Here is a 27,684-nt window from a genome sequence, read left to right on the forward strand (position 1 = left end):
CTCGGAGCAGTGAAAAACCCAGCTCCTAGGACTGACGATTTAAAGTGCATAGGAGATCTAGCAGAATCCCAAAAGGCGAGGAGCTGCTTTTATTCCTTTTTTCGTAGCTGTGGAGGTTGAAGGATTCTTTTTCTTCTCCTCTCCTCTCCCCTCCCCCGTATTCCCCAGACAGCGGTATGAACATTTTCAGCCCTTCCCTATGCTTTCCCTTATGATCTTTGGAGGTTTCTTCTCTGTATTTAAGAACTATTTGTAGTGTTATAAAGACAGACAGGTGATGTTTGCACACTCCGTCACAGGACTCTGTTCCAACTTTTCCTGTTTAGAGTCACGCCCACTGCGGGTTTTTTTTAAAAAATGTGTATCCCTTGGCAGTGTTCTCGCACCAAAAGAAAAAGATATATTTGTATATAAAGTAACTTTCTTGTGTGTTCACGTTTTATTTTGGAAAAACAGGTGTTTAAAAATTTTAGAATTTTTTTAACAAAATTCTAAAAAGAAAAAAATCACAATATTTACAGAGATAACAGAATGGCTTAGCCATGCAAAACAAATTACTTTGGTTTTTCCCCCATTTTACTTTGGTTTAAATATGGACCAAGATCATAATTTTTTTCTTTTTGCCAAATAAAACAGTAACAAATCAAAGTTTAGAGGCATGTAACAGGATTTCCCTCTAATATTTTATACAGCATAGAGTTTATAGGACATCTTATGTATTTAATCCATGCCAATGCACTACAGGAAGCTTTTATTAAGACATCAGTCACTACTGCCCAGACATTTAACATTTTACAAATTTACAAGTAACAGTGTTTTCTTCCCCCTAAATAATGCAAAAGTGGCAAAATACATTTCCTAACGTCCATCTTTTTCTTTTTATATATTTATTTATTTATTTTTGCCTACCAAACTATAAAAACTAACTTACTTTGTCCCTGGATCTTTGTCAATGGAAACCTGATGTTCTGCTTACTCTACCGTTCCTCTCCATCAAAGCTGCCTGCTACTTTCTTCCAGAAACTAACCTTCCGCCTAAGAGGAAGCTTCTCTCCCGTAAGTACAGCTTTCTATTGGCCATTTACCCTACAATGTTTTCTCATCAGTACCATTCTAAAAATTCCCTCAAGCATAAAACAAATTTATAAAGTTACAAACTTGAATGTAACTAAAGATACATAGACATTTCATTGTTACAATTATATGTACTGTTTGATAAATTAGGTACCAGTTAAAAACACTAAAATTATCTCAAGGTGCATTCAATATCTGTAGCATAGTTAACAAAAACACACAAAAAATATATATATATATTCTATTTTTGTGGGGAAAAAAAATGCAGCTTTGACATGACCACTTTTTAAAAAAAGTTTCCAATTCTGACTGGTATCTTTTTGAAATGAAGAAAAATACAGTACTTTAAGGCAGCGGATAACATAAAGGAATCAAAATTAATCCAGAATTCCAGTTCCTTATCCTAATTCTAACATGAAAGACGACTGATAACGTATCAATACAATGTGTGTCTTGCTCTCGAAGAAAAGGATTATTAACCACCGTCTGTACGTAGGCTAGGAATTTTTCATTGTGTTCCTTGCTCAATACCCAGCCTTCTCCGTGGAAACTCTTTATTCCCTTTTCTGGCTGCTTAGCTTTGCATGGTTTTTTAAATGTTCACTTTTATTAACAATTATTCTTGTCGCAGCTGTCACCCTTCCTTTTTACTGTGATTTCAAAGAATGAAAAAGGAGCTTGACGTTTTCCTTTAAGACAAGCTTACGCTCTAGGTACTTGCTACAAAGCAGAGGCTTCACTGATAACAATCAGAATTAGACATGTACCTGCTCAAAGGGTGTCATAAAAACAACTGAAATAAAACCATTACACTATACATCAGATTAACAGCAACTCCCAGAACAAAGCCTTACAGTGTATAAAAATAGCTACGTAAAAAATTTACATAAAGGCAAACAAAAAGAAATCTTCAGTGCAGACATTTACAAAAAAATATTTCAAACAGAACACAACATGGTGACCTATTACCATGGCTGTTGCCAAAATTAGTTTGTGGTTTTTTCTTTAGCTTGAGATAATTGTGTCTAAAATCCTTTGAAAACTTGGTAGTATGATCTGTTTAATACTTGAACCATGAATAGCTGTCACTTCTTTGTATGTGTTTAAATACAATCCACGTTCATGCTTCAATTGGTCTATATGTATTCTCTGAAAATATGAAAGATACAGCCGGTTAAACATTTTTAAGTATGTTAACCAAAATAACTACTCAGTATCTAACCTTCTAGTAAACAGCTACATGAATAGTACTTTCTTCTGCCGTTCGATGATGAGAATGTTTGCTTTCATGATAAGAATAGCTGTTGCAATATTGTTCCTGGTAAATCCAGTAAGTTTATCTGCTAAGTAATGGATTTATGGATAAGCTTTCCGTTATGCACATCTACTGATCTGAAGAAATAAAATAACGGGAGTAAAAGATTGCACTGAAGGCACACAATGTTGTTTGAACTCCTGCGTTCAACAAATACCCTCAGCTAACTTCAGCTCCATCTAATCGCCTCAATATTGCAATGTTGCAGAAGGTACCGGGTTCAGAAAAAAAATACAGACCAAGACCTAACCGAGCAGGATTACAGAATTTTCCCATAGTATTGCAGCAGAAATGCTGGGTATTTACACTGCAACTTTTTCAAGATCCAAATTTATTTTCCACTTTTAAATCGTTCATAGGGCATAATTCTGGTATTCCCAATTCCCTCTTTCAAACTAGGAAAACAGCAATATTGCTAGCAAAGTGCATACAGCAGTGCTCCATCTCTTTATATACTATATAATCATTCTACTTAGTGAATTCTGAATATTTAGTGCAAAAATAGCGCCTCATACTTTGAAATTTCAGACAATACTAACATATTGAAATTATTAATAAGGAGAGCTGTCCTTATTTAAATAAGAAACTTGTTTCATCTAAATATGAAATGTGATAATTCCACTCACAACGCACCACCACTGAACACTTACTACTCTCATTTTTAAGAACAGTTGATGACTAACTCCAGAAACCTCAATATGGTTAGCTGGTTTCCACACTGTTGTGCTACCACAGTGTTAATTTAAAATGGCCTCAGTCGGTCAGAAAAATAGTCTAAACCCCTACCTTGGGTACTAAGGGGAGAGATGCAGCAGTGGCACACGTGTATGCAGCAGCGGTGTATATATATGTGAACAGTGTGTGGTGCTGTTGGTGCTCTGCAATGCTCCTGTAATTCCTAACAGAACTTCGGCGTCTACCTAATTATTGGTATACAGTTTATTTTCTACAGATGCCAGTTGGGGAAACTTTCATACCTGTTGCATTGTTACTAACTTAATATACAGTGTCTCTTTCCAGGATAAAATCGTTAATAGTACGAGTATGGGAAATCTTGAGTAAAAGAATGATTTTCTTCTAAGGAAAGTTTCATGCCTCTTGCAGTGATGATGAATAAAGCTGACCGAGGACTTAGAAACTGTTGGTTCCAGGAAGGGAAGAAGGTTCCTGTGAACATTTCAAGTCATAACTCAAAACCTTCTAAACTATACCTAAACATACTCTTCATATACATACACACACACACATACACCACAGTGATATATTATACAAATTTGTATTTTCATTTCCCCAAGTATGTGGATTAAAATAAAGCCAAGTACTAAGTTATGTCTAAATGTCAGGCTTCTTTAATATGTGCGTATGCAGGTATGAATTCTTAACCGGCCAGGGACTTGAGTCTGTCTGTCCTAATACTACACCACTCAAAATCACTCCACTGCCTAACCTCTGAGTGAGCGACAGACTCCACACTACCACTGTGACCACTAGACACGGATCAGTAGAGAGAAATGGTGGACAGGGAGATGTTAAACGCTGCAATACGAAGCACTTACCTGGAATGATGGCTGACATTTTGTCTCTTAAGTTTCAGATTTATGATTGTTTTCTTCTAGTTTTTTGTTTTCTTCTATATTTCCAAGATCTTTGTCTACATGTTTTGACGCCGTCCTATAATGAAAAATTAAGGTCATTTTTACATGTCTACAGCGTTTTGTTCCGTCCTCACATTAACAACACTGCCTCCTCCCCTCTAAGTAATACATGAAATCCCTACAGTTCTGGTCTGAGCAGAGCAATAGGCTTGCATATGTCTGTAAGTAGACCAATAGCACCAGGTCCCCCACTGGAGTTCGTACCGCAGGAAGTGTTGCAGTGGGGCGGTGTACGTGTGTTTTACTTCTTGAGGAATTCAGAATCATTCTGAGCTAGGAGACATTTAGTAAGGTTAAACCAGTTGTGCAGATCCATGTTTCTTGACAAATTAATTGTGTAGCTTGTTTCAGTAAACAAGAGTTTGCTTTAAGGCATACTAAAACATTACAAGTGTGGCTAAGATGCCTTGATCAACGTAGCAATCTTTTGTGTACTTGTAGTAATTGATTTTCAGAGCCCGTGCCAAAATGGAAGCTCTTTAACTGTGAAGAAATTAATGAAAATTCCGACAACACTGAAAAAGCCCGCTCTGGCTTCCAGGTCTGTGCTGGCTATGAGTGACAAGCTTTGGGTAAAGAAGAGATTGTGTAAATGTTTGAGTGGAAAAAAACAGAGGTATGCCTCATTTAAAATAGCAGGTCTTCCTTACTGCAAGTAGTGGAGATGAATTAATGAGTTAAGTGCTTAGTTTAGCTTAGCACAATAAAACCACTAAGCCATTCATTTAATGTGTGAGAAGCCTCGCTGTCTGCCAAGGTGAAAGATTCCTGCAGTGCTGCGATAACATTTTGAAGGCCGCAATTTTTAAAATGTAAATGGGCAAATACGTTTGAGTGGGACAAAGTAAATCCCTTGTGTCAAAGCAGATTATTGTATACGCATTTTCTCTATGGATAATTGGTTTCCCCTACAGAAAAATAACATCTGTTGTGACAGATTCATGCATATGCTCACCCTTGCTTCAGGGTAAAGACCCATAGTGATACCGACTTGCAAAAATACAATGAAGACACAGGTTAGCAAGATAGTGTGACATGTCACGCTGACACCATGCAGGTATGCACCTCCCAAAACCGCCGGTCTGAGTATCTGCTAGTGGAGTGTTTCTGTGCACATCCTCCATCTGAGCAAAGGCCGCTAGCAGTGGCTCTAAGCACTGTGTGTGCCCTGTGTTGCAGTGGCCTTGAACGGTACTGCTAACAGAATACAGTTTAGCTCGTCTCAGAAGAGCTTCTGACGGGGTGCAAACGCACCTCACCCTCAGCGCCTCTGGGCGTGCTGCTGAAATGCTGCTCTCTGGGCCGGGGAGCAGCGTGTGAGCTGGAGTGCCGGGGCCATGGGATTCTGGGCCCAAATCCCACCGATCACACTGAATGTAATCTTTTTGGTTTTAGAGTAGGTTCTTTCCCGAGTGGCTGTAAGTTTTAATGCTTCAGAGCTGCACTTGCCTTTTACTATTGGTTTTAGAGTGCCTCTGTTATGTTTGTGTGGCTGACAGCAAGGTGTCTGTGCTGAAAACCCACTTACTGCAAAGATCCAAACTTCTGCTTATCGCAGGCAAATTTAATTTTTAAAATGCTGAGATTGTATCACAAATAACTTGTTCTACAGTGGTAAATTTCTGTTGTGCAGTAACTTTTTACTTTCTTCTGGCATTCAAAACCTGAAACACGTGATGTGCACAGAAGGAAAGGATGTAAGATGCAACGAAGAAGAATATTCAATGCTTTGGTAGAGACTGACGTTCTGTGATCTTAATAACCTTTCACAAATCTCTTTAAGCCTAGTAAAAAAGAAACAAACCCTCAAACAAACAAATCCCTTAAAAATTAAAAAAATGTTTGTTTTAGCTAGAGCACAGGATTTGGCTTGTCATGTGGCTAATGAGTCTTTCTATAACTAAGCCTTACAAAATTGGAGACAGTAGGGAAAGAGATGAAAAGCTGAAAGAATCTGGACTCAGGCAATTACCTGAGCTGAAATGAGTTGGAGGTGAGAAAGCAGTATCATGCACATCTGCCCTCATGTAACCGCTTATGTATGTCCGCTCTTGGCGACAAGAGAGTGGACTGGATAGACTATTGGCATGGCTCAGTGTGATCCTTTTGGTTTTGGCCTCTTATCAAGAGTTTTACAGCGCCCAAAGCAGACTCGATTTCACATGACCTGACACTTAACAGCGGAGGGAACTGTAACTAGCATTACTGGTCTTTGATTAGGTTAAAATTGTTCCATGACTAAATCCGGGAGGTTCTGCAATGCGATCAGGTTTTGATTTTTAAAGTGTTCTACTTGAGTTCTGCATTCAATGAAACTGTTCCCCTCAGTAAATGTCACCTCTGTTTTCCTAAAGCCAAAATGGGTGAAAATGGGATATTTAAAAGGCAGGCAATCCAGAACTCTCTTGGAGGATGGTATATAACACTTGCTTGAAATGAGAGCAGCAGCAGTTTTTCATGTCTGACAATCAGATGGATTTAGATTCTCAGTGCCTGAGACTGAAATACAGCAGTTTAATTCTGGGTTCGGTGATATTGCTGACTTTTTTTTTTGTGTTCCCCAAATACTAATATCTAGGCAGATCACCAACTCAGCACAAGCAATGCTGCTGCCTTTTTTAGTGCCATCTAAATAGTGTTATTAAGAGACAAGAGTAATTTTGCACTGAGTTGCAGCAGTGTGATCCATTGGCAGAGGAACAGGCGACCCTGGCATGGCACCAATCCTCAGGGCTCGACAGACATGGCCTGGGTTTGTAACAGAGAAATGGCTCAAAACATGGTTTCCATCGCTTCCTGAGGTGACTTGAGGCACAGGACAAATGGTCCTTTGCCAGCTTAACATTCAACAACAGTTGTTCCTTACTTTTTTTTGTGCATTAACTATTGCCAATGTGATGCCCATCTACAAGAAGGGCCGGAAGGAGGATCCGGGGAACTACAGGCCTGTCAGCCTGACCTCGGTGCCGGGGAAGATTATGGAGCGGTTCATCTTTAGGGCGCTCACAAGGCATGAGCGGGACAACCAGGGGATCAGGCCCAGCCAGCACGGGTTCATGAGAGGCAGGTCCTGCTTGACCAACCTGATCTCCTTCTTTGACCAGGTGACCCGCCTAGTGGATGAGGGAAAGGCTGTGGATGTGGTCTACCTCGACTTCAGTAAGGCCTTTGACACCGTGTCCCACAGCATTCTCCTAGAGAAGCTGGCGGCTCACGGCTTAGACAGGTGTACTCTGTGCTGGGTCAAAAACTGGCTGGATGGCTGGGCCCAGAGAGTTGTGGTGAATGGAGTTCAATCCAGTTGGCAGCCGGTCACGAGCGGTGTTCCCCAGGGCTCGGTTTTGGGGCTGGTCTTGGTCAATAACTTCATCAATGATCTGGATGAGGGGATCAAGTGCTCCCTCAGTAAGGTTGCAGATGACACCAAGTTGGGCGGGAGTGTTGATCTGCTCGAGGGTAGGAAGGCTCTGCAGAGGGACCTGGACAGGCTGGATCGATGGGCCGAGGCCAATTGTATGAGGTTCAACAAGGACAAGTGCTGGGTCCTGCACTTTGGCCACAACAACCCCATGCAATGTTACAGGCTTGGGGAAGAGTGGCTGGAAAGCTGCCTGGCAGAAAAGGACGTGGGGGTGCTGGTCGACAGCTGGCTGAACATGAGCCAGCAGTGTGCCCAGGCGGCCAAGAAGGCCAATGGCATCCTGGCCTGTATCAGAAATCGTGTGGCCAGCAGGAGTAGGGAAGTGATCGTGCCCCTGTACTCGGCTCTGGTGAGGCCGCACCTCGAATACTGTGTTCAGTTTTGGGCCCCTCACTACAAGAAGGACGTCGAGGTGCTGGAGCGTGTCCAGAGAAGGGCAACGAGGCTGGTGAGGGATCTGGAGAACAAGTCTTATGAGGAGCGGCTGAGGGAACTGGGGTTGTTTAGCCTGGAGAAAAGGAGGCTCAGGGGAGACCTCATCGCGCTTTACAACTGACTGAAAGGAGGTTGTAGCGAGGGGGGTGTTGGTCTCTTCTCCCAAGTAACAAGCAATAGGACGAGAGGAAATGGCCTCAAGTTGCTCCAGGGGAGGTTTAGATTGGACATGAGGAAAAATGTCTTTACTGAAAGAGTGGTTAAACATTGGAACAGGCTGCCCAGGGAAGTGGTGGAGTCCCCATCCCTGGAAGTATTTAAAAGACGAGTAGATGCAGCACTTAGGGACATGGTTTAGTGGGCATGGTGGTGTTGGGTTGACGGTTGGACTCGATGATCTTAGAGGTCTTTTCCAACCTTAATGATTCTATGACTGTTCCCCTCTACTCTGCTCTGGTGAGACCCCACCTGGAGTACTGCATCCAGCTCTGGAGCCCTCAGCATAAGAAAGACACGGACCTGTTGGAGTGGGTCCAGAGGAGGGCCACGAAAATGATCAGGGGGATGGAACACCTCTCCTATGAAGAAAGGCTGAGAGAGTTGGGGTTGTTCAGCCTAGAGAAGAGAAGGCTTCGGGGAGACCTTATTGCAGCCTATCCGTACTTAAAGGGGGCTTATAAAAAAGATGGCGGCAGACTTCTTAGCAGGGCCTGTTGCGACAGGACAAGGGGGAATGGCTTTAAACTAAAGGGGGGTAGATACAGACTAGATATAAGGAAGAATTTTTTTGCACTGAGGGTGGTGAAGCACTGGCACAGGTTTCCCAGAGAGGTGGTGAATGCCCCATCCCTGGAAACATTCCAGGTCAGGTTCGATGGGGCTCTGAGCAAGCCGATCTAGTTGAAGATGTCCCTGCCCACAGCAGGGGGGTTAGACTAGATGACCTTTAGAGGTCCCTTCCAACCCAAACTATTCTATGATTCTACTGTCAAGCTTGCTCCGCTTGCAACTCAAGAGCGACTTCCTGGTGATATCTGAGCAGCTGGGCAATACAGTCCAGATGGATGGAAATATTCCAGAGGATTTGCTAAAAAGGGCAAGACAGCCCACTTTGCCCAGGCCATCTCACACACTTTAACATTATCTACAGCTCCACAAACAAAGCCCACACCTTAGCATGCTCTGGCCATATTGTTCTGAAGAATGAGAAGTGGGTTGTATGAATATGAGTTTACTTATGTCTCTCGTGTTTGTTTTTTTTTTTTAAATTAATTTGTAAAACATGGATCATTCTGAGCTCTTGCTAAAATTATGACTCATATTTTACATTTATCTATGCCTGCTCTTCAGGAACATAATTATCCTCAGGGAATCCTAATCAAAATCTCTGTGTAAGTAGTACCAAAGTGAGGTTTATAGTTTTCTTTGGAGAGTGTGTGTGTGCTGAGAGGCCGTTATTTTCATGGATTTTGTTTATATTAAAAACAATGCTTTGAACAGTATCTAAAGACCATTTTCTGCCTCAATTGTTTTGCCTGCTGTAAAGTAAATATAGACTGCATATAGATGACTCAAAAATTGTTGTTGGGTTTTAATTCTTGATTTCTTTTAATCTCACAAGTCTAAGCCTCACCCTCAATACTGTTTAAGGAAAAAAAAATCTGCAGTGCTCTTTTGTTCTTGTTACCCAAGCCTGTGATAATGACAGGTAAGAGAATACTCGTAGGTGTAGTTCTGGATGCTGAAGCAAGAGCCACAAATTTCATTAAAGTTTGCATTACTTTTGAAAGGCATGTTAGACACTCAGCTGCACTTTTGCAAAATATTTTCTAGGAGCTAAGAGTCTTACACATCCAAATCTGGATTATTTGCAACCTCTTTCTATTTACCCCAATCTTGCCTTCCACTAATTATTTTCAATGTCCATCAGTAGGAAAAAAGGCGGAGATATCAGAAAAATATTCCAGTCATCAAGAAACGAGTGGCCATTTTTTAATTTGTGCCACTTTTATAGAAGTTTTGTGACATGAACTGACGCTTTCAGAGATGTTTGTAACTGTCTTTTCTCTGGAATGGAATTGCACGAAAACCAATACAAATGCTGAGTCTTGTTCAAAACATACAGCAAGTTTCCTACGTATTTGGCCTGCCACATTTGGATTCATACACTAGTTTCCAATAAAGTATCAGAAAAGCAGAATTGTTATGCTTCCAGTGTTCAGTTTCAGAGACACTAGTAACATTCTTGATTACTCTGACCTAAGAAGAGTTTCAAGAGTTTGGTGTGCTCTGAGTATGAGCAATCTTAAGACTGCTGCTGTGCTTCAATTTGCCCAGCTGAATTTTCACTCACTGCATTTTAAATCACTTTAACCTTGATCTAGCCTTATGTGACTTGAGATTTGTGCACCTCCAAACCCGAGGAGCAAAAATGGGACAAAGATCCAATCCACACGCAAAACTTCCATGCCTAGAGAACAGAGATACAGGGTGCCGGGTGCATTATTTTCTTTCTAAACCTTTAATTTGGCTGTTTCTGACAAGGTGAAAATGCCATATGTGAAGGATTTACTGAAGATGGGTATCCTAGAATCACTTGACTGAGGTCTGACACAAAAATTTTAGAAAGATTCTGAAGTGCTAAGTTATATTCTGTTCGGTGCAAATTAGTTTAAAATACCCTTTTTGGAAAAAGGAGAAATCTGTAGAAAACAAGTCTTTGGCCTTCTGCTCAGATGAAGGAGAAACATAGCATGCTGGGGTAGGTAGCCTCAACTCTTTATTCAAGAGGGGGCTGGTAGCAGGATGTGGAATACAGATGAGTCCCTGATTTATGGGATAATATTCATAGTGAAAAGAATATGTGGCAATAATCAGCTTTTGCATCAAGTGGTGCTGAGGCAGTGAATAACTATATAAGTGATTTATTGTGAATATATTCCAAGGCTACAAGTATAATTCCTACTTAGTGCGGATGACAAGACAATAGAAGATTATACAAACCACAACACCAATAATGAAAAGAAAGTAATGTTTTTCTTGCCTCGGCAGACTTGGAAAGTTCTGTGCTGCTGCCTTCTCAGACTTTCCTTTGGCGTCACTTTGGGGATAGAGATTAGGTGAGTTACTGTTCAAGGGTGGGTTCAAAAAATAACTACTAACACTGTTGGCCTGTATGGAGATGGAGGGGTTGTGATTAGACACACGTTGTGTCTAAAGGTGTAACGTGCTTTTTGCAAGGTCTACTTTGATTTCTAGGCAAGAATTCGTGCTGAAAACTTTGTCAGAATAGGTACTGACACTCTGCTTGCTCTTGCAAGTATGGTGTGCAGAAAGCAGGGAGAATAACAACAGATCAAATTAAATATATGCTGAGAACAGGCAATTGTCAGTGACGACACATCAATTAAGGGTTTCAGAAGCCAGCAACCATGTATCAAATATGAAGACTATTATTTAACTATAAAGGGATTTTTATTTTGTTCCCAGTGAACCTGCCTAATCAATTCTAGCTCTAATTTTTACTCTAAGCTTGTAGAAGAGAAGTTGAGCACGAGGAAAAGTAGTGTTGTCCATTTAGAACATGCTGTATCCTATCTTTGAAGCTGAAAAAGTTATCTTAAGTCATAAACTCATCTCAGCAAAGGACATGCTACATTCTGAGATTCTTGTTAGCTCTCCCCACACTACATAATGGTACAAAAAAAGATACGTCACCTTCTCTGCCCTCTTTATACCCAAACCACCTCTTCCAAAAAAACCCAAACCAGTGAATCACAGTTTCATGATTCCACATTCTCACATTCAAAAGGAAAGGCAAAAGAAAACTATCCTAGACATTATTACACTAGGAGCAAAGTGTGGGAGGAGGAGCTCAACGTTATTAGTACTTTTTAATTTCTACCAAAAGAAGCGTAAGCTTTGCAAAAAATATTTTTTTATTCCTGTATAATATCTGAATGTGGTTCTGTGCTTGGGTAATTTATAGCAATTCTTTGTTTGAAAAATTTCCAAAACCTGCTCAGTTATGGCTGGAGTAAAATCCTTACGTATTATTCAAAAAAGAGTATTTGCAAGCAGATGGAGAATTCCTTGTTGTACTTTCACATCAATGAAAACACATTTGTTCATAGTAAAATCCCACTGGTATGTTTTAGATCTCATTTGACCTAATTTTAATGAAAGGTCATAGGAAGAACAACTGAACTTTAAGATTGCTTCTATATCTGTACTGATTTGTGCATGTTGTGCACAACTACCTTAATCTTCCCTGTTAAGAAGCAGCTGTAAGGAACCCTTCAGAGAGCAAGCCTGCCCTCAGTTCTCCCTGGAGACAAATGTATGCGGATAAGGCCAAATGGCATACAGTCATGGCCATCTTTAAAAGGATGGAGAAACATGGTTACTGTTTGAGATCATCCAGTTTATTTTCTAAAGTGAGCCTGTGTGATAATAAAGAAACTTGAAAGCAAGCAGGACTCACTGGCAAATCCTGTACTATGCCTAGGATGGCTAAAAAGTATTGATTTGGATGATAGCTTCTAGTTTTTCAGCAACACAAGGTCTACCTTTACCAATTTTACTTAAGAGATCTCGAAGTATATATGAACAGATGAATTAAGGATCTCTCTTCTCCCTGAGATGGGTTAGACTTACTCTGTAACGTATTCCATCTTTAAAGCAAACAAGCTACCTAACTTAGAAGACAGGTTTCTAGTACCAGTAAAGCCACACAGAGGTAACATCCCACAATTAAGTAGCAGGTACTATATGTAAATGCAAGAATCAGCACAGACTTGGCTGTCAGGAAACAGGACCTCATTACAGGTGATGATCTATGAAAGGTCTTGGAGTCCCACTTCCAGGAGATGTGTCCTGTTAAGCATTAGCACAAGCTGATCAGAGGTACCAGGTTTCCTTTCTCTATTAAATGCACCTATTGTAACAACTTTTCCCCACTCAGATTACTGGAATGCTGCAGGAAGGAAAACAGGTAAACATACATTTCTGCTTATGAATTTTTTTTTTTCAATTTAGTATAAGGTTTTCCATAAATTCTTACTTTGATTTCTTCACATAGAGCCAGTAGACAACACCTGCAACCAGTGCAGCCAGCAGAAGACCGACTACAATCCCCACTATTAGCTTTGCCTGGTCATTAACCTTTTCGCTATTGTCATCTGAAGCAAAGAACAAAAGTTAATGAGAGGACCTATGATAAAGTAAAGCATTACACCATTTCTAAAGAATTTCCATCAGAAACAAGGGGTCAGAAAGTAAAAATTTTAAAAAAAAGTAGGCATTGTTCTTAAAACCACATTTAAAGCTTCAAGAAGTTCAGATTCTTAGCCAATCATGGCACTAGCTATTTCAAATCAAGTCCAACACTGAGGGACTGTGGAAATTGTTCAGTGACACTATATAGGTCTGGAACTGAGACAATCAACAGAAAGGGTTGTGGAGACAGAAAGCCATACGTACCATTTCTATCCTCTGGCTCATCGTATTCTGGAATACTTACTGAAATGAAAATTGATAAAATTAAAGACAAAATGTGGTATACCTGAACATCACCTTTAATTGCCTATTTACAGCAATGACAGAAACACTGAAACTTAATGCAGTGTTTGCCAAACAACAAGGTAATTAACCTTATCTTTAAGCAGAAGTCTTTCCTTTGTAACTATAATATATCCAATTGAAGAATCTCATTCAAAACCTGTAATACTAATCTCAGAAATATTTCTGACTGAGTATTTCTGTGCTTCCCTTCCACAAACTGTAGCTTCTCACCACCTTTCATCATTGAAAAGTGACATTTGATTTAAGCCCAGTATGGCTGATTTCTGTTCTGAATCAAGTCATACCAGTAATAATAAACTGGAATTTGGGGACTAAAAGATTATGTTAATTTAGTAACAAATAAAGAGTTTTGCCTTCGTAAATAATGTCTTATTTTCTGTGCTACCCTTCCACAAACTGTAGCTTCTCACCACCTTTCATCATTGAAAAGTGACATTTGATTTAAGCCCAGTATGGCTGATTTCTGTTCTGAATCAAGTCATACCAGTAATAATAAACTGGAATTTGGGGACTAAAAGATTATGTTAATTTAGTAACAAATAAAGAGTTTTGCCTTCGTAAATAATGTCTTATTTTGCAATATTTTTGTACTATTATGTTGTAATATTATTTTGTAATATTATTTCCAAAAGTAAATAATAGATTGCATACATGAGACAGCTAGCCAAGAAAATCATGAAGACTAAGTGACTTCATCCAGAAAGCTATCAATAAATTTTATGTACTACTGATCCAGACTGGATTGACAATTGCTTGACTTAAACCAAAAAGGTTAAATATCTTAGTATCAACATTACTATGCAGACCTACTCCTCATATGAGCGTGAAGTGTGGGTACTTTATGTGAAACTACAGCTTTAAGGAAATGGTCTTTAGAAAACACTCACTAGCAGAGACGTTCAGGGAGGTCACAGTCCTTTCTAGCTGATTTTCTGCAATGCAAGTTAAAGTCACATTTTCCTCAGGAGCAATTACAATTTTACTGGAAAATTTTCCATTAACATATTTGGTTTCCTCTGTCTGAAAAGGTAAAAAATGAAGATTAGTATCCTTGAAAAACGCAAAGAACAACACATGCATTACCTGTATTACACATTGAAAGTGTTCAGAGGAAAATAACTTTCAACTAATATTTCAGTTTACCAAACAGTAACAATAGAAATAATGCATTATTTTATTAAATGGTAACGTGAATATTTGCAGAAAACACTTTGGCCAAGATATCCAGTTATAGTTACATTTGGTGTAGTGTGCACTGTAAGACCACTGATGAAGAGGCATTTTGGAGAAAGTTCACCACATCTTGTATTTGCTATTGTTTCTTTTGACTATTTAAAAAATATTCCAAGTGACAAAATTCTTATAGAAAACCCAAAACCAAACTTCTAAGTTTTCATTTCTTTCTTGCTGTTTTTCATTTATGTCTTTATAAGGAAAATAATCACTGTACGTTTTCCACTTTCTGACATTCCAAGTTGTTTCCACACTAAGCATTATTTTGCCAAGATACATGTATTTAGTAGTATCTGCAGTATCTGTACTGTGAGTGAAGTTGTTCCTTAAATTTGCTGTACATCATTCTTAGATTACTACAATGTCCAGAGAAAATTCTTTTCAATCATTTACATAGCTTCAAGACAATTCCTGCCCCATAACTTCAAGTAAATGGACAAATTTTGACAGCTATACATAATTTCTGTGGGACTAAAGCAAAACCTAATGGAGTAATGAAATCTACAGGAGCACTGTGCATTGTACCTGCAGCCTCTGACTGCTTGTATAAATGTCTCATTTATTTTTCCTGCTAAGGCAAAATGTGGCAGTGCTTTGCATGTGATTTGGTAATCAATATGAAAATACTTCAGTTTGCTTATTTTCCAGATATTCTTCCTGCTGCGTATGGGTACTCCTTATTTCTCCCCCAGGATGACTGCATTACGGTTCTGTTTCCAGTGAGAAACAACAAGTATAACCACACAAAAACAACTATAAAAATTAGGACAAAAACCGCAAAGCCCATAAGGAACTATATTGACTGTATTTTCTGACTCGTACTTGCCACATTTCATTACATTTCACCCAGTTAATGCCTACATCAAGTACCCATTTGCTTTCTAATGTAAGTTCTATAGTTCCATCATTATTTGTAAATTCTTTATGCAATGGCAAAATCACCACATTACCCAGATAAAATGACTAAGTGCCCTCACTTAAAAATGCATATTTCATTTGTAACCTTTTCTTCTTCCTTCCAGCTTCGTCTTGTAGCCAGTGGATCTTCTGTGCCTCTACCTGCTCTATTCAAAAAGACCTTTATCATCAGAAATCATCCATGTAAGTACCATGTAGCTACAGCTACCACTTAACCTTCTCTTAGATAAATGAAATAGACTTAGTTTCTTCAATCTCACTGCCTGGAAAATGTTCCTTGACTTTAAATCGCATCTCCTATGCACTATCTTTTGGTGAATAAAGTAATAAGAAGATACTTGCTTTATTTATGATGCTTCCACTACCGGTAACTGTCCATTGCACTGCTGGTTTGGGGAAACCTTCCACATGGCAGATAATTGTTTTAGACATTTTATTTGTGTTGGTTTTCTTTGTCATTTTGATTTGAGGTTTTCCTACAAGAACAATATTACAGTTAACCATTTTGTTTGAAAAGGACAATTAATAATCATAGCTATCTGCTCCCTTACCTTCCACAATAAGTTTAAGTGTCTTTCTTTTCTTTAACCCTTCAACCTCCTGTAGAGTAGTTTCGCAGATGTAGTTTCCAGCATCTTGATACTGCAGACTTGAAAATGATGGACTTGTTTGCATTCTGGTATTGTCCTGATAAAGTAAGGAGTTAATCTCTGAATTCTAACTCAGAATACATTAACCTCTAAATTACAAATGTGACTACTATCAACAGAATTTTTCACATGCTTTGGTAGATTAGAGCCTCACTCTTAAAGTGTTCCCCCATTAATAACCACATTTGAATAGCCGACAGCAACATAACAGCATGAAGAGTGGAAACTACTGGAGGTTTATAAAAGCCACCTCCCTCCTTCTTGAACAACTTCGCTTTCAAATCAAGGGCATAGATGTGATCAATTGTTAGTTCTGAGCTTTTCTAGTGGGCTAGACAAAAACACGAGTGGTACAAGCTGCTTGAGACACAGACAACTCTCCTCTAGGAACCAGGCTTATGAGACCAACATACGCTACTAAACAACCACCAGGTATCATTATTTTTACTTTCCAGAAGTATAGGTTTAATTTAAACCCACGAGCTATGATAGCTACCTTTTTCACCAGCCACTGAACACCAGATGCTAACATCCGATCTCTCAACCTGCCTCGCCCTTTTATTATGTTTATTGGACCCATGACCAAGCTTGCCTCTGAAAAAATGATTAATGAACCCAATTCCTCCAAATGGGCTTTCCTTCTTAGAGGGATCCGATTCTCAGAGGGCCTTGTATAGACCATTTCAAAAAAGCTGTATTTGTTTTACAGTAGGCTTTACTTCTCTCCATTTGAAAACTGAGCCGATAATTACAGTAGCTGATTTTCAGTCATCAACTTGAATCAGTAGCTCTCATTTTAGCAATATGTGTAAGACTCATTTTAACAATATTCTTTAAAAAGCCCAATGAATGACTTCCTTCCTTCCTTCCAAAACACTGAAGTAGCAGCAGTAATATGAAGAGGTGAACACTCGGATGAAGTGTGAAGTAGATTAATTACTGACCTTTATCCAAAACACAGTTGCATTTCTACTAGAAGAAATCGTGCATGACACAGGCAGGGCCTCTCCAATCTGTTTTGTGACTTCCCCGCTAGGAGTAAGCTGCAAATCCAAATCTGGGATAGAAAGAACATTTGTCAAAAGTTCATCTCAGAATGCCTGGCCCATTTCAAAGGCTTACCAAGGAAAGAAAATGTGACTAACTGCACTCATGAAATTCAAGATTTCAGTTCTTCAATAAAATCTAAATCAATTTTACAAGTAAGGGAGAAGAGAGAATTATTCTAAAATAGGCACTGCAGAACATTCACATCTTTACTGTAATTACAGGCTAAAAGGAAAAGCAAAAACTCACTAAGCACTAGAGAAATGGACACTTTTGTTCACCTTGTACTGCTGAAAGAATGACAGAGGAGGTACAAGAAGCTGAAGGAGTACTTCACATAGCAGTATGTGCACCTTGAAAGGGCAAGCACAGAGTGCTGTGAGGGTAGATTGCTACGGGCCAGGTAGGAATGTACCTTCAGGGGAGGACTCGTGCAGGTGGGGACAGATTAACCTAAACACTAAGTGTGGAGAAGAGGATAGGAAGACAAGGGGTAACCTTCTCGAATCTGATAAAACAAGTTGATTTTTATCCTCAGCATCTGGAGAGGATGAGGACGGTCAATACAGGGTGTGTGAGACATGATACTGACTGAAGGGGTGAGGGGTCTGAATTATAGGCTTGGGGGGCCACATATAAGGCCCCTTGATTTATTTGTTTTCGTTTGTAACTTGAAAAGCTATTTTTGTGTAACTCGGAGTCCAAGCTTTTGCCTGACCTGTTTTGGCTCCAGAGAAATTGCAGAGTCAGTGCTAGCTGTGTTTGGCACAAGGCAGGGTGAAAGCCAGTAACAGAAAGGTCAGGAAACACTGCTCTAGATTTTTCCCAGTATATGGATTTGGCGGGCTACCGATTCCTTTTTCAAAAAAAAAAAAAAAATCCTACGCTGAAAGAAAAGCAGAGTTTGCCAAGCTAAACCTCTATTTTGCTTCCCCTCTCACAGTGCCTTGCTTGTAAGCCAAGTTGCCTGGTTGAATGACTACCACAGATGCGTACAGACACACACAGACTCAAATGGCAAGCCTGCATGATTTCATCACCAACATAGTACTTGCTGGAAAAGGACTGCAAAACATCCTTTTGGCTTTTAAGCAGAGTTTAAAAAACACTTAAGGCAAAATCACAGTTGGTAGGGGAAAGCGAAAATAGTGAGTCTTCCTTAATAAAACAGTGAACTTAGCTACTGGCTTCATTCAGTGGTTGCCCTGGGAACACCATTATAATTAAAGGCAGAACTTCAGGGAACAACTAGGGTTCATCCTGTGCTATTAGTCTGCGTTATTATCTGTGTTACGAGTCCAATGCCCAGTCTGAGAGGTCACAAGAACTGTACCTTCATCTGTGCATGAGTAAAGCAAAGATCTTACCGAAGAGGTAAAATGGCATTTTGTTTCTATATTCCTATGGGGATTTCTCCCCCTGCCTCCCTAAACTAGTAAATGCAACCCAACTAACAAGGTACTCCAGATCTTACCATTGCTTCCACAAGAAAAAAAAAAGAAAAAAAGACAAGACTCAGCCAGTTAGCATTTGTATATAGATTCAGGTGGTGCATGGGATGTGTTTCTTCTTGCTCTGTTACTCTTGAGCACATACTACCAAGGCAGAAGGGTAGTTGAAGAAAAAGCTAAGATTTTTTTTTTTTCTTCCCCTCAGAGTGACTTTCCTTCAACATCTACTTAAACCTTTTGTTCTTTGAAGCAAGATTGTACCTTAAACCCAAGACATCACCCAAAGACCATACAGGAGGGATTCCTCTCGCATACGCCACAGGAAGCAGAAACTCATTAAGTTTTTGGCCTTCATCTCAAGCAAAACTGAACACTGAGCCCAGAGCAATCCTTCAATCCAGCGTTCCTCCAAGGTAGCATGCCTGCACCCCCTGCCCCTCCCCTTTTTGTCGTATAACTGAGACTACAATCCCTCTCACACAGTGGTCTTGGTTGCTATAGAAGTTCAGGAAAATTTACAGTGTGCGAGATGAACTGCATAGCTCAGAGCAGTATTTGTAAGGTGATTTATGGAGGCAAGTACAGAATTAAGCTACTGTTTAACATAGGATCCCCTCTAGGAACTCAATATAGGGCAATTTGATTTGGATTAATATTCTGCCAGTTTATCTGTAGGGTCCACAAAAAAAGTGATGTAGATACTTTTACCTCTCAACTTATATGATCCATTAGTAAATAATCTCTCCTTGGTACAGAAATATGAGGAGAAAATATTTCTTGTACACAGAAGACTGTCAAAATTCATTTTCCTTGCCGTTGAAAGAAAAACTTTGTTACAGGAATTTTCCATACATTTCCCGTTTAGCTTTGAAATGTTCTCCATAAACAAACTTCTCAACAAGCACCATTTTCAATATATAGCACTTAATATGGCCTCACTTGAAGCCTTGCATCGATTTCAGTGCTGCCTTTGCATACCAAGTAGCACAGGGAAGAGGCAAAGAATGCGTTCTGCCTGTATTACCACATCATGTGAGAGAGGTATGGAATTAACGTGGGGAAGACTGGAGCAAACATTTCAGTTTTGAAACTCTATTGCACATACAGGACAGGTTCCCAGAATTTAAAGGAAGCCTCCGATGGAATACTGTGCTACGACTGGGAAAACTACGCACAGCATTTGCCTGTAGTCTGAACTCCCCAAGTATACTAGCAGACAACCAGAAACTTCTCCTAGTATACCGAGAATAGATTTTTCCATGAAACATTCAAAAGGTGATTTCCCCTGTATCTTCAATGAGTCTGTAGCACAAGAAAAGACTATAAAAAAATACCTACGGAGAAACACAAATGCTAAATTTCTAAAACCTTTAATTTACTGGAAGGTTTGCAAACCTATTTCCCCAGAAAACACATCTTAGCAGAAAGGAAAGCATCACTAAGAGGAAGTTCCACAGCCCTATTCCATACCGGGTTGTACGTACAGAAACAATTATAGCAAGAGACAAAGAAAAGGGACTGTGGGTTGAAACAGTCACCTGCTTCTTCATAGCTGAGGGAAGGTACACGACCTGTCCTCTACTGCTAGGTGCTTTCCTTGCCTAGCACAGGGTATGCTTCTATAGCAGTTTAAGTGATTGTAAACAGGTTTTGCCTCAACCCCTCCCTTTTTCCTTCCTGGCCTCTGCCAGTTTTGCTCACCTGATCCTGGGCAAACTCACTCAAGGAACAGAGCTGGCAGAAAATTAACAACCTAGTGTAAAAAAACCCCAAACCTGCAACATAGATCCTGTTCTGTTGCTCCCTCTGTTGAGGGACAAATCACACCAACCACAAGCGCTCAGTTCTGCCGGACTTCAAACTGGGACCTTGCTACACAGATCCTGCACCTGCTCTGAGGGGCAAGAGCCCAGGTTGTCCAGTTGGTCCCTTATGTTCCGTGGGTAAGGAAGAGACTCCTCCTTCCCCCCTCAATTTGCTTTATAAATAAAGCATTTCCCTAAACATTATGGGTAACTCAGATGCTTTAACGTCAATTTTCATCTTTCTGTGAATCTCATAATTTACATTCATCTTGGAAAAAAAGAGCTTGGTATTGAGCCAGAATATTTTTCTACAAAAATATTTAAGGGCTATAATGTGCTAATGTATTTTCATACCAGCAAGAAGCTTTCCCTACCTAGACACTGAAAGGAACCAGTGTAATTATAATGCTCAATAAAACCTGTTTGGGGAAAAAGCACTACAGTTGAAATGTTACAAATTACTATAAGTAGATTCACAGATTTATACTAAAATTATTATATTGCCTGGTTTTTGTTGTGTTTTTTTTTTTTTTTAAGGGAAAAAAAAAAAAAAAATCTAAAGTGCCAAGATTGGATGCGAGGAAACAAAAAGCCCTGACTCAGAATGAAGGCTTTTTCAGTGTAACGCCATAAACAGGAATATTCATCCACATGTGAAAAGGTAAGCAATAAAGGAAAAGAGAGAGGAAAAAGTAGGATTTGATAGGTGTTAATAAGTATTGTTTGAAGGAGAAAAAACACCAGGGAGGCATAAAAAAATTCTGAAGATCTAACAACAAAAATATGTAAGTACATTAGAATCAGAAAGTACTAAAAATTAGGGAGTTATGCTGGAAAATTAATATAAAAGTAAGCAATTAACAGATGGAGAAGGATATTACAAAGCATCTACGGATTTTATGACTTTTTCAAGGAAGTCCCCCTCACTAGAAAACATGCTGCAGAAATGCTTTAGACCAGCATAAGACAAGACACTGAAGTAGCTTTAAGACAGATTGTCACACAGCTACAAAGGTCTGGGCATTCAGAACGTTACAGAACTACTCCAGGCCACTGCTCCTCACTAAGCAAAGGCTTTATTGCAGATAGAGGTCTTTAAGAAAAACAAACGAAAACGAACCCTAAGTGAAGCGAAGCAGTAGGGTACTAGATTGTACCTACGAGTTCTGAGTAGCTGCACTAGCTGCCAACACTGGAAAGACTTCTGTCAAGAAAATACATACTTCTCTTGTGTAGTAAAGCTCTTCTGACATGCAGACAAAATAGTGGAGAAAGGAAAACTGGCTTGTTATAACTTGGAGCTGAAGAAGCCATTCTTTAGAGTAACTATTTATGGAAATACAAGTAGACATGCAATCCACTTGGAGTAAAATAAAAGGGTCAGTTATACCACAGCAAACTACCAGCAAGCTACCTTTGATATTGGGCAGCTAGCGGCAGTACTACGGAGCTCTCTTCAGATCTTACGTACCCTGACTCTTGGCAAAGAGAAGGGGTGGGTAGGAAAACAGCAGATGACCTTATTAAATGCAACACGTCCATTAAATGGAATACTGTAATTATTCATGTACAGATACATTCTGCATGCATTGTACCTCTTCCAAAAAAAATAAATCAGAACCAAGTATACAAACATGAAGTTTCTTTTTATGTAAAGTATAACTACTCTGGAAGCCTTTAAACTTCATTATCCATCATGTCCCTCTGAACCTGTAAACAAAGGTATTTGTGCTACTGGGAAGACTACAGACCATCAATGTTTCTAGGGGAAACCTAGTACCATGGGACTGAGCCTCATTTCACAGCTGTGATAGTACAAAGTTTGAAGGAGTTCCTGCTCTTGTTTTCTCACATAAAGAGATTAAAAGCAACCATTGAAAAGCAACCATTGCTTCAATGGTTCAACCAGTTCAATGGCTGCTTTTAAAGTGGTGCTGATAAAGTGTGAGTAAATACTCTAGTATCCAGCTAAAGAAACTTCACTGAGCTCTGTAGCTCTCATCATTCTGGGAAAAGTGAAAAAAGCAGCTTGTCCTATGTGAACATAATGCATTCCTAAGCCTCTTCTCTAGACTCCTTACATGTTAACCTCATTGAGATAAGATGAAAGGATATTAGACTAATGTGAATTTGACTATGAAGAATGACCTTCAGTGATACCAGTGTGGGCCAGCTTGTGTGTTTAACTACATTATAAGGCACAGCTGGAGCACAATAATTTGCCATATATATATACGTTCACGAGTGAAACATAAAATATCAGAATTTTCACTGTATGTGACAGTGCAAGAATATAATCTACTATACAAAGGTTACGTAAAGTGAATCTGTATCTAAGCCAATGAATTGAGAAAGTTAAAGTTTTCAAACAGAAATACATCAGAAAAAGTAAAAAAAAAAAAAAAAAGATCTGACACTAAACCAACCACATCATTCAGTTCTCCTGTAGGTTAACTGGACTAATCTACCTAAGTAAAGGAGAGAGAGACCACCCCAGAAGGTACAAGATAGTTTTGTATCCTAACTAGGAGCACAAAATGCAGTGACTTACAGTGCACAGTGATGGTCGTCGAGTCCATCATGCTTTTGTCAGTCAGAGAGCACTTGTATTCTCCTGTTGCATTTCGCTTCACATCTGTCATTACGTAAGTATCTGAGCTTCTTATACCTTCTGCTTCTCCCTGTGGATGGAAAATAAAACTTCTATTGTATATGGGCCTGCTAAAAACATGCATTTCTGTTGAGGTTTTTTATTATTATAAGGATCCTGAAATACTCCAAAATATGTAAAGACACAGCATCACTGAAGTGTAGTTGCCTACTAATAACGTTAAGGTTTATTTCCTGCATGACAGCATGGTTTTAGAAAACACCTACAATTAAAAGCTTACTTTTTAATTGAATGACTAACTTATCTTAAGAGGACATTAAAGTATAAAATCTGAAAGTTTAGCAGAAAGAAAATGGGAAGAAAACAAAAGACTGAAACAGTCTACAAATAAGAACGTTAGAGAAATCACAACAGCAAAACAAGTTGTGTTTCTAAATCTGTATCTGAAAAGATATACTCAGTTTAGGAAAAATCATGAAATGAATTGTGCTGCATTACACATTTTTAAACAGCACAAGCAAACCTTGCTCTATCCATATCATGGTACGGAGCCTGTAAGGGTATACACTGACTCATGTGCAGTTACCTACAGAAACTGGTGTTCTGAATTAGCCAGAAAATGTTGCTTTCTGGCTGTCCAGTTCCCACCTGATTACAACTGACTGATTTAGGTCACCTTTGAAACGAGCATAGAATGATACCCTATTTCATATCTCTGAATCCAGAAAGAGATTTACCAGGTTTGTCACAATATCCCTAGGTCTTGCAAAGAAACCAGCAATTCCAGCTCTCCTTGAGAGAAAGGACTAGTATCAGGTAGCAGGGAAACTGAAGATAAGACAATCTGGGGTGTTTAGCTCGCTCACTGTGATCCTGGAACAAGGAGAGATACCACACACTTTTCCCTGGCATATAGTGAGTTCCTAGGGTGACTCACTGAACCTAAATGGCTGTTCTGAGATAAGAGGACTTCAGCTCCTAGTTTCCCTTGCTGCTCTTCAGCAATTCAAACATGCCAGGAGTCCAAAGTAGATGAGGATTATGTTTAAAGGGTGACATGCAGTTTTTGAAATACCTGAAAGCATGCCACTGCTTTTGGCCTCTCTCAAGATCAGCTCTGCTCACTACTGCAGTAGGAACAAAAAAAGGGGTATAAAATAGGAGAGAGAGAAGCAGGACACGGGAAGCAAGACTAGGAATCTCAGAATATAAAGCCACATCCGTCTGTGGATTTCACCAATACTAAGAAGATTAATGGAACCAAAGCCTTTATTTTTCTCAATTTGCATCTTATGCATTTGACAGATTTGTCCTACGCTTTCTCTTGCACAGTCGCACTGGTTCTTTTTTTGTGTTGTTATGCCACCAAACAATTAATTAATTACATTGCACAAATATTCATCTGTGAAAGTCCAAAAAAAGCTGAATTAATTTCCTGTACTTTCACTGCTGGATCTTTGGCTGTTATGACCGAAGGTGAGGTGATTTTATTCAAGGTGCTAAACCCCTTTTGTCAAAACTGCTTCTTATCAAAATATCTGATGTTGGGAAATGAAGCCTAACAATTTTTAGTAGGTCCAAACCCCAAAAAACTTCAGGTGGGGTGGGGGGAAGGAGAGGTTCTTTCCAAATATTTTGCCAATGAGGCGTTCTCAGAGAGTCTGATGTAATGGCCAATGTCTATCTTCAGTTTTAGTCACATCAAATTCCTTCCTTCATTTGGTATAAAATCACGTATACACTGACACATAGCAATGTCTGTATGAAGGGATGATACAGAATATTTCACTACGCAGTGACAGCGAGGCAGGACTTACTGGAATGTAAAACAGAAACTCCTGTGGAGGAGGGTTGCCATTTCCTGAGCACTTCAGAGTGATGTTATCGCCTTCTTTAATGGTACTACTTTGTGACAGCACTTGAATAGTCACCTTCTCTGTTGGATCTGTGAAAATAATGTACACATTTAATAGCTTCTGCAAAAAACCACACAGTAACACTATGCATATGATATTCATGGCCGAAGACTACGTGATTTTATCATCAAGCAGGTGAAGGTATTTGCATGTGTAGATCTTTTTATAAAAGAACTGAAGTTAATCACACTTCCTATATTTTTGCAAATGAAGTAAGTGCAAAGCAGCCAGATGATACAAAATTTGTTTTTCTTTGTCAAAATACCTGTAACTGAAACAGCAATTATTACAAACATCATGTGCTTAAAAGAAAAAAACCCTGATCAGTATGAGCAGTTTCATGGTGTGATTTCATTATGAGGGATTAACTTGTGAAGCTCGCTGTTTGGAGGACTGCAGCAATCGGAAAAACAACTGAAGCTCTCAACGCCTTGCGTTCGTACTAGATAATAGCCTTCTTGCATTAAAAAGAAAGAAATATGAACTAAGCGACTATGTTCAGCCTATTCAATATGCTGATCACTACAGGCTTTCAGAAAGATCAATTTGGTGAACATAATAGGACCCTTAACATAGTCAACAGAACTGTAAATGTAACATATTTCTGTCACGTTCAGTGAAGTTGAACTATAACTTACATTTTACTTTCGTAATTTTTTTAAGGCGAAGACAGAGTATACTTTAATAGATGCTATTCTTCCTAAGTAGAAGCCTAAGTATAATTTTTCAAAAACAAAGTAAAATGAACAAAATTAAAGGAAATAATATAGGCAGATAACTCTCACTGTTTTAATTTCAATGAATAAATAAAATTCTACCGAAGATGCCAGTCTTGCATTAAGACACAGTACAGTGCACCTTATTAGACACTAAAAGAAATCTACACAACAGAGAAACCCTTGCCTGACAGTTGATTTTGGGTGTTTAGTGAAGCATGTGCTCTACAGCCCTTCCGACCCTTACAGCATTCATCATGTGTGTCTTCTGCTATGGGATTTCTCAGTAACAGGAGCTGCATTCTGCTGTGGCCTCTCAATGACTGAAAGCCCTGACACGGCTTCTCACTCCTCATAGGATTGGTGGTACCGGGTTTCAACAAGCCACATCCTCCCTCCTTCAGGTGCAATAGCCTTGGCTCCGTTCCACGTCCGAACAGCTTCCAGCTCAGTACCTTCAGAGCTGAAGCGCAACTCTGCCTGCTTAGGAAAGGGAAGTCCAGCATCGCTGCTGGTGTGAAATACAACAGATGCGATGAAGTAGCTGGCCAGGAATTACATGCACGCCTCTTGGTGGCTGCTGGGCCAAAACCCCAGTTTCAGGGGGCTGCCCGGTGAGCTAGCCTGCTGCAGGAGCTTGTCAAGTTTATGTGAAGGTGACTGAATGTGAAAAAGTTATCATAAAGGATGTCTAGATATACCCTGGAATCGTTTAGGCTTTGTCTCAAGACTGAAAAGGGATCAATTATAACGAGAAAGACTTTAGTTTGGAACAAGTTTTTCCACAGAGATGAACAGAACTGGATTAAAAATGGACACAATTAAACAAGAACGACACTCTTGCAAACCACCAGACTTTCCTGTAGGAATATCTTACCCTTCTGTCTTCTGCAATCAACCAGGAGAAAATTTTTAATTTCATTCTCTAAACTGGAAAAGAAAAATAAATCTACAGAAGTAAATAGCAAATGACTAATTAAATTGTTCTCTAAGCTGAACAGGTCACCCTTCTGACGAAGACAGAACCTGATGACTGGAAGACAGTGTTCAATGCAATGCTGAGTGCTGCTTAGCATGAGTAATGTGCTCCCCTGTTTTTGCTAATAAACAGGAGCATCCTGGTGAAGGTATATCTTGCCTCTTAGTAGCACATACACCTGGCTTGGCCCATCTTACCTTGTGCTTTTGTAAACCTGAGACTTTGTATCCGCTTTCTGCAAGAGCAAAATTCTAGGAGCCAGCACCAAAAGGCAGTTATTTAGTAAATGAATGCTGCTATCCCAGACTCGCCATGGCCACAACTGACATCATTCTGCACAATTTCAAGAAAACTACCAATGCTGGAAGCAGCATGAGTATAAAGTGTCTTTGAGTCTAATCTGTTATGTAAAGGACTTTATCCATAACAAGACAGACACTTAACAACAGGGCACGATTGGAAAGTTTGCCTGACAAACATTATCCTTTCATACCGATTAACGCTGAGCAGAGCCCAACACAACTGGAGTCTAGATAATTTAGATATCTGAGATACCATCTAACCATCCAGCTCCAGGAGTTCTCTTGTATTACTCATGTTGCTTTCGGTAGCTTGCTTGCTACACAGCTGCAAACCAGAGCCCACAGTTAAGTGCTGATAACTGCTGCTAGCTGAGCTAAGTTATCCATTTCCAACTAGCATCCAGCTCGGCAGGAGCTAATTCATAGAATCATAGAATCATTAAGGTTGGAAAAGACCTCTAAGATCATCGAGTCCAACCATCAACCCAACACCACCATGCCCACTAAACCATGTCCCTAAGCGCCTCATCTACTCGTCTTTTAAATACCTCCAGGGATGGGGACTCAACCACT

General features: G+C 39.5%; 1 protein-coding gene across 1 annotated transcript in view; it reads right to left on the reverse strand.

Annotated features, from left to right (window-relative positions):
* Nucleotides 1-617: 617 nt before the first annotated feature.
* ALCAM (activated leukocyte cell adhesion molecule) overlaps nucleotides 618-27,684 on the reverse strand; it is a 39,551-nt gene continuing 12,484 nt past the window's right edge. The window contains exons 6-15 of the mRNA XM_009272829.1: nucleotides 25,016-25,143; nucleotides 23,139-23,268; nucleotides 17,229-17,341; nucleotides 16,186-16,321; nucleotides 15,977-16,110; nucleotides 14,371-14,503; nucleotides 13,382-13,420; nucleotides 12,963-13,080; nucleotides 3,946-4,060; nucleotides 618-2,223 (exon numbers count right to left, since the gene is read on the reverse strand). Coding sequence (XP_009271104.1) covers nucleotides 3,973-4,060; nucleotides 12,963-13,080; nucleotides 13,382-13,420; nucleotides 14,371-14,503; nucleotides 15,977-16,110; nucleotides 16,186-16,321; nucleotides 17,229-17,341; nucleotides 23,139-23,268; nucleotides 25,016-25,143 — 1,019 coding nt within the window. The 3' untranslated portion in view covers nucleotides 618-2,223; nucleotides 3,946-3,972. The remainder of the gene's footprint in view (nucleotides 2,224-3,945; nucleotides 4,061-12,962; nucleotides 13,081-13,381; nucleotides 13,421-14,370; nucleotides 14,504-15,976; nucleotides 16,111-16,185; nucleotides 16,322-17,228; nucleotides 17,342-23,138; nucleotides 23,269-25,015; nucleotides 25,144-27,684) is intronic.

This window comes from Aptenodytes forsteri, unplaced genomic scaffold (genome assembly GCF_000699145.1).
Source record: "Aptenodytes forsteri isolate BGI_AS27 unplaced genomic scaffold, ASM69914v1 Scaffold251, whole genome shotgun sequence".
Classification (NCBI taxonomy): Eukaryota; Metazoa; Chordata; class Aves; order Sphenisciformes; family Spheniscidae; genus Aptenodytes; species Aptenodytes forsteri.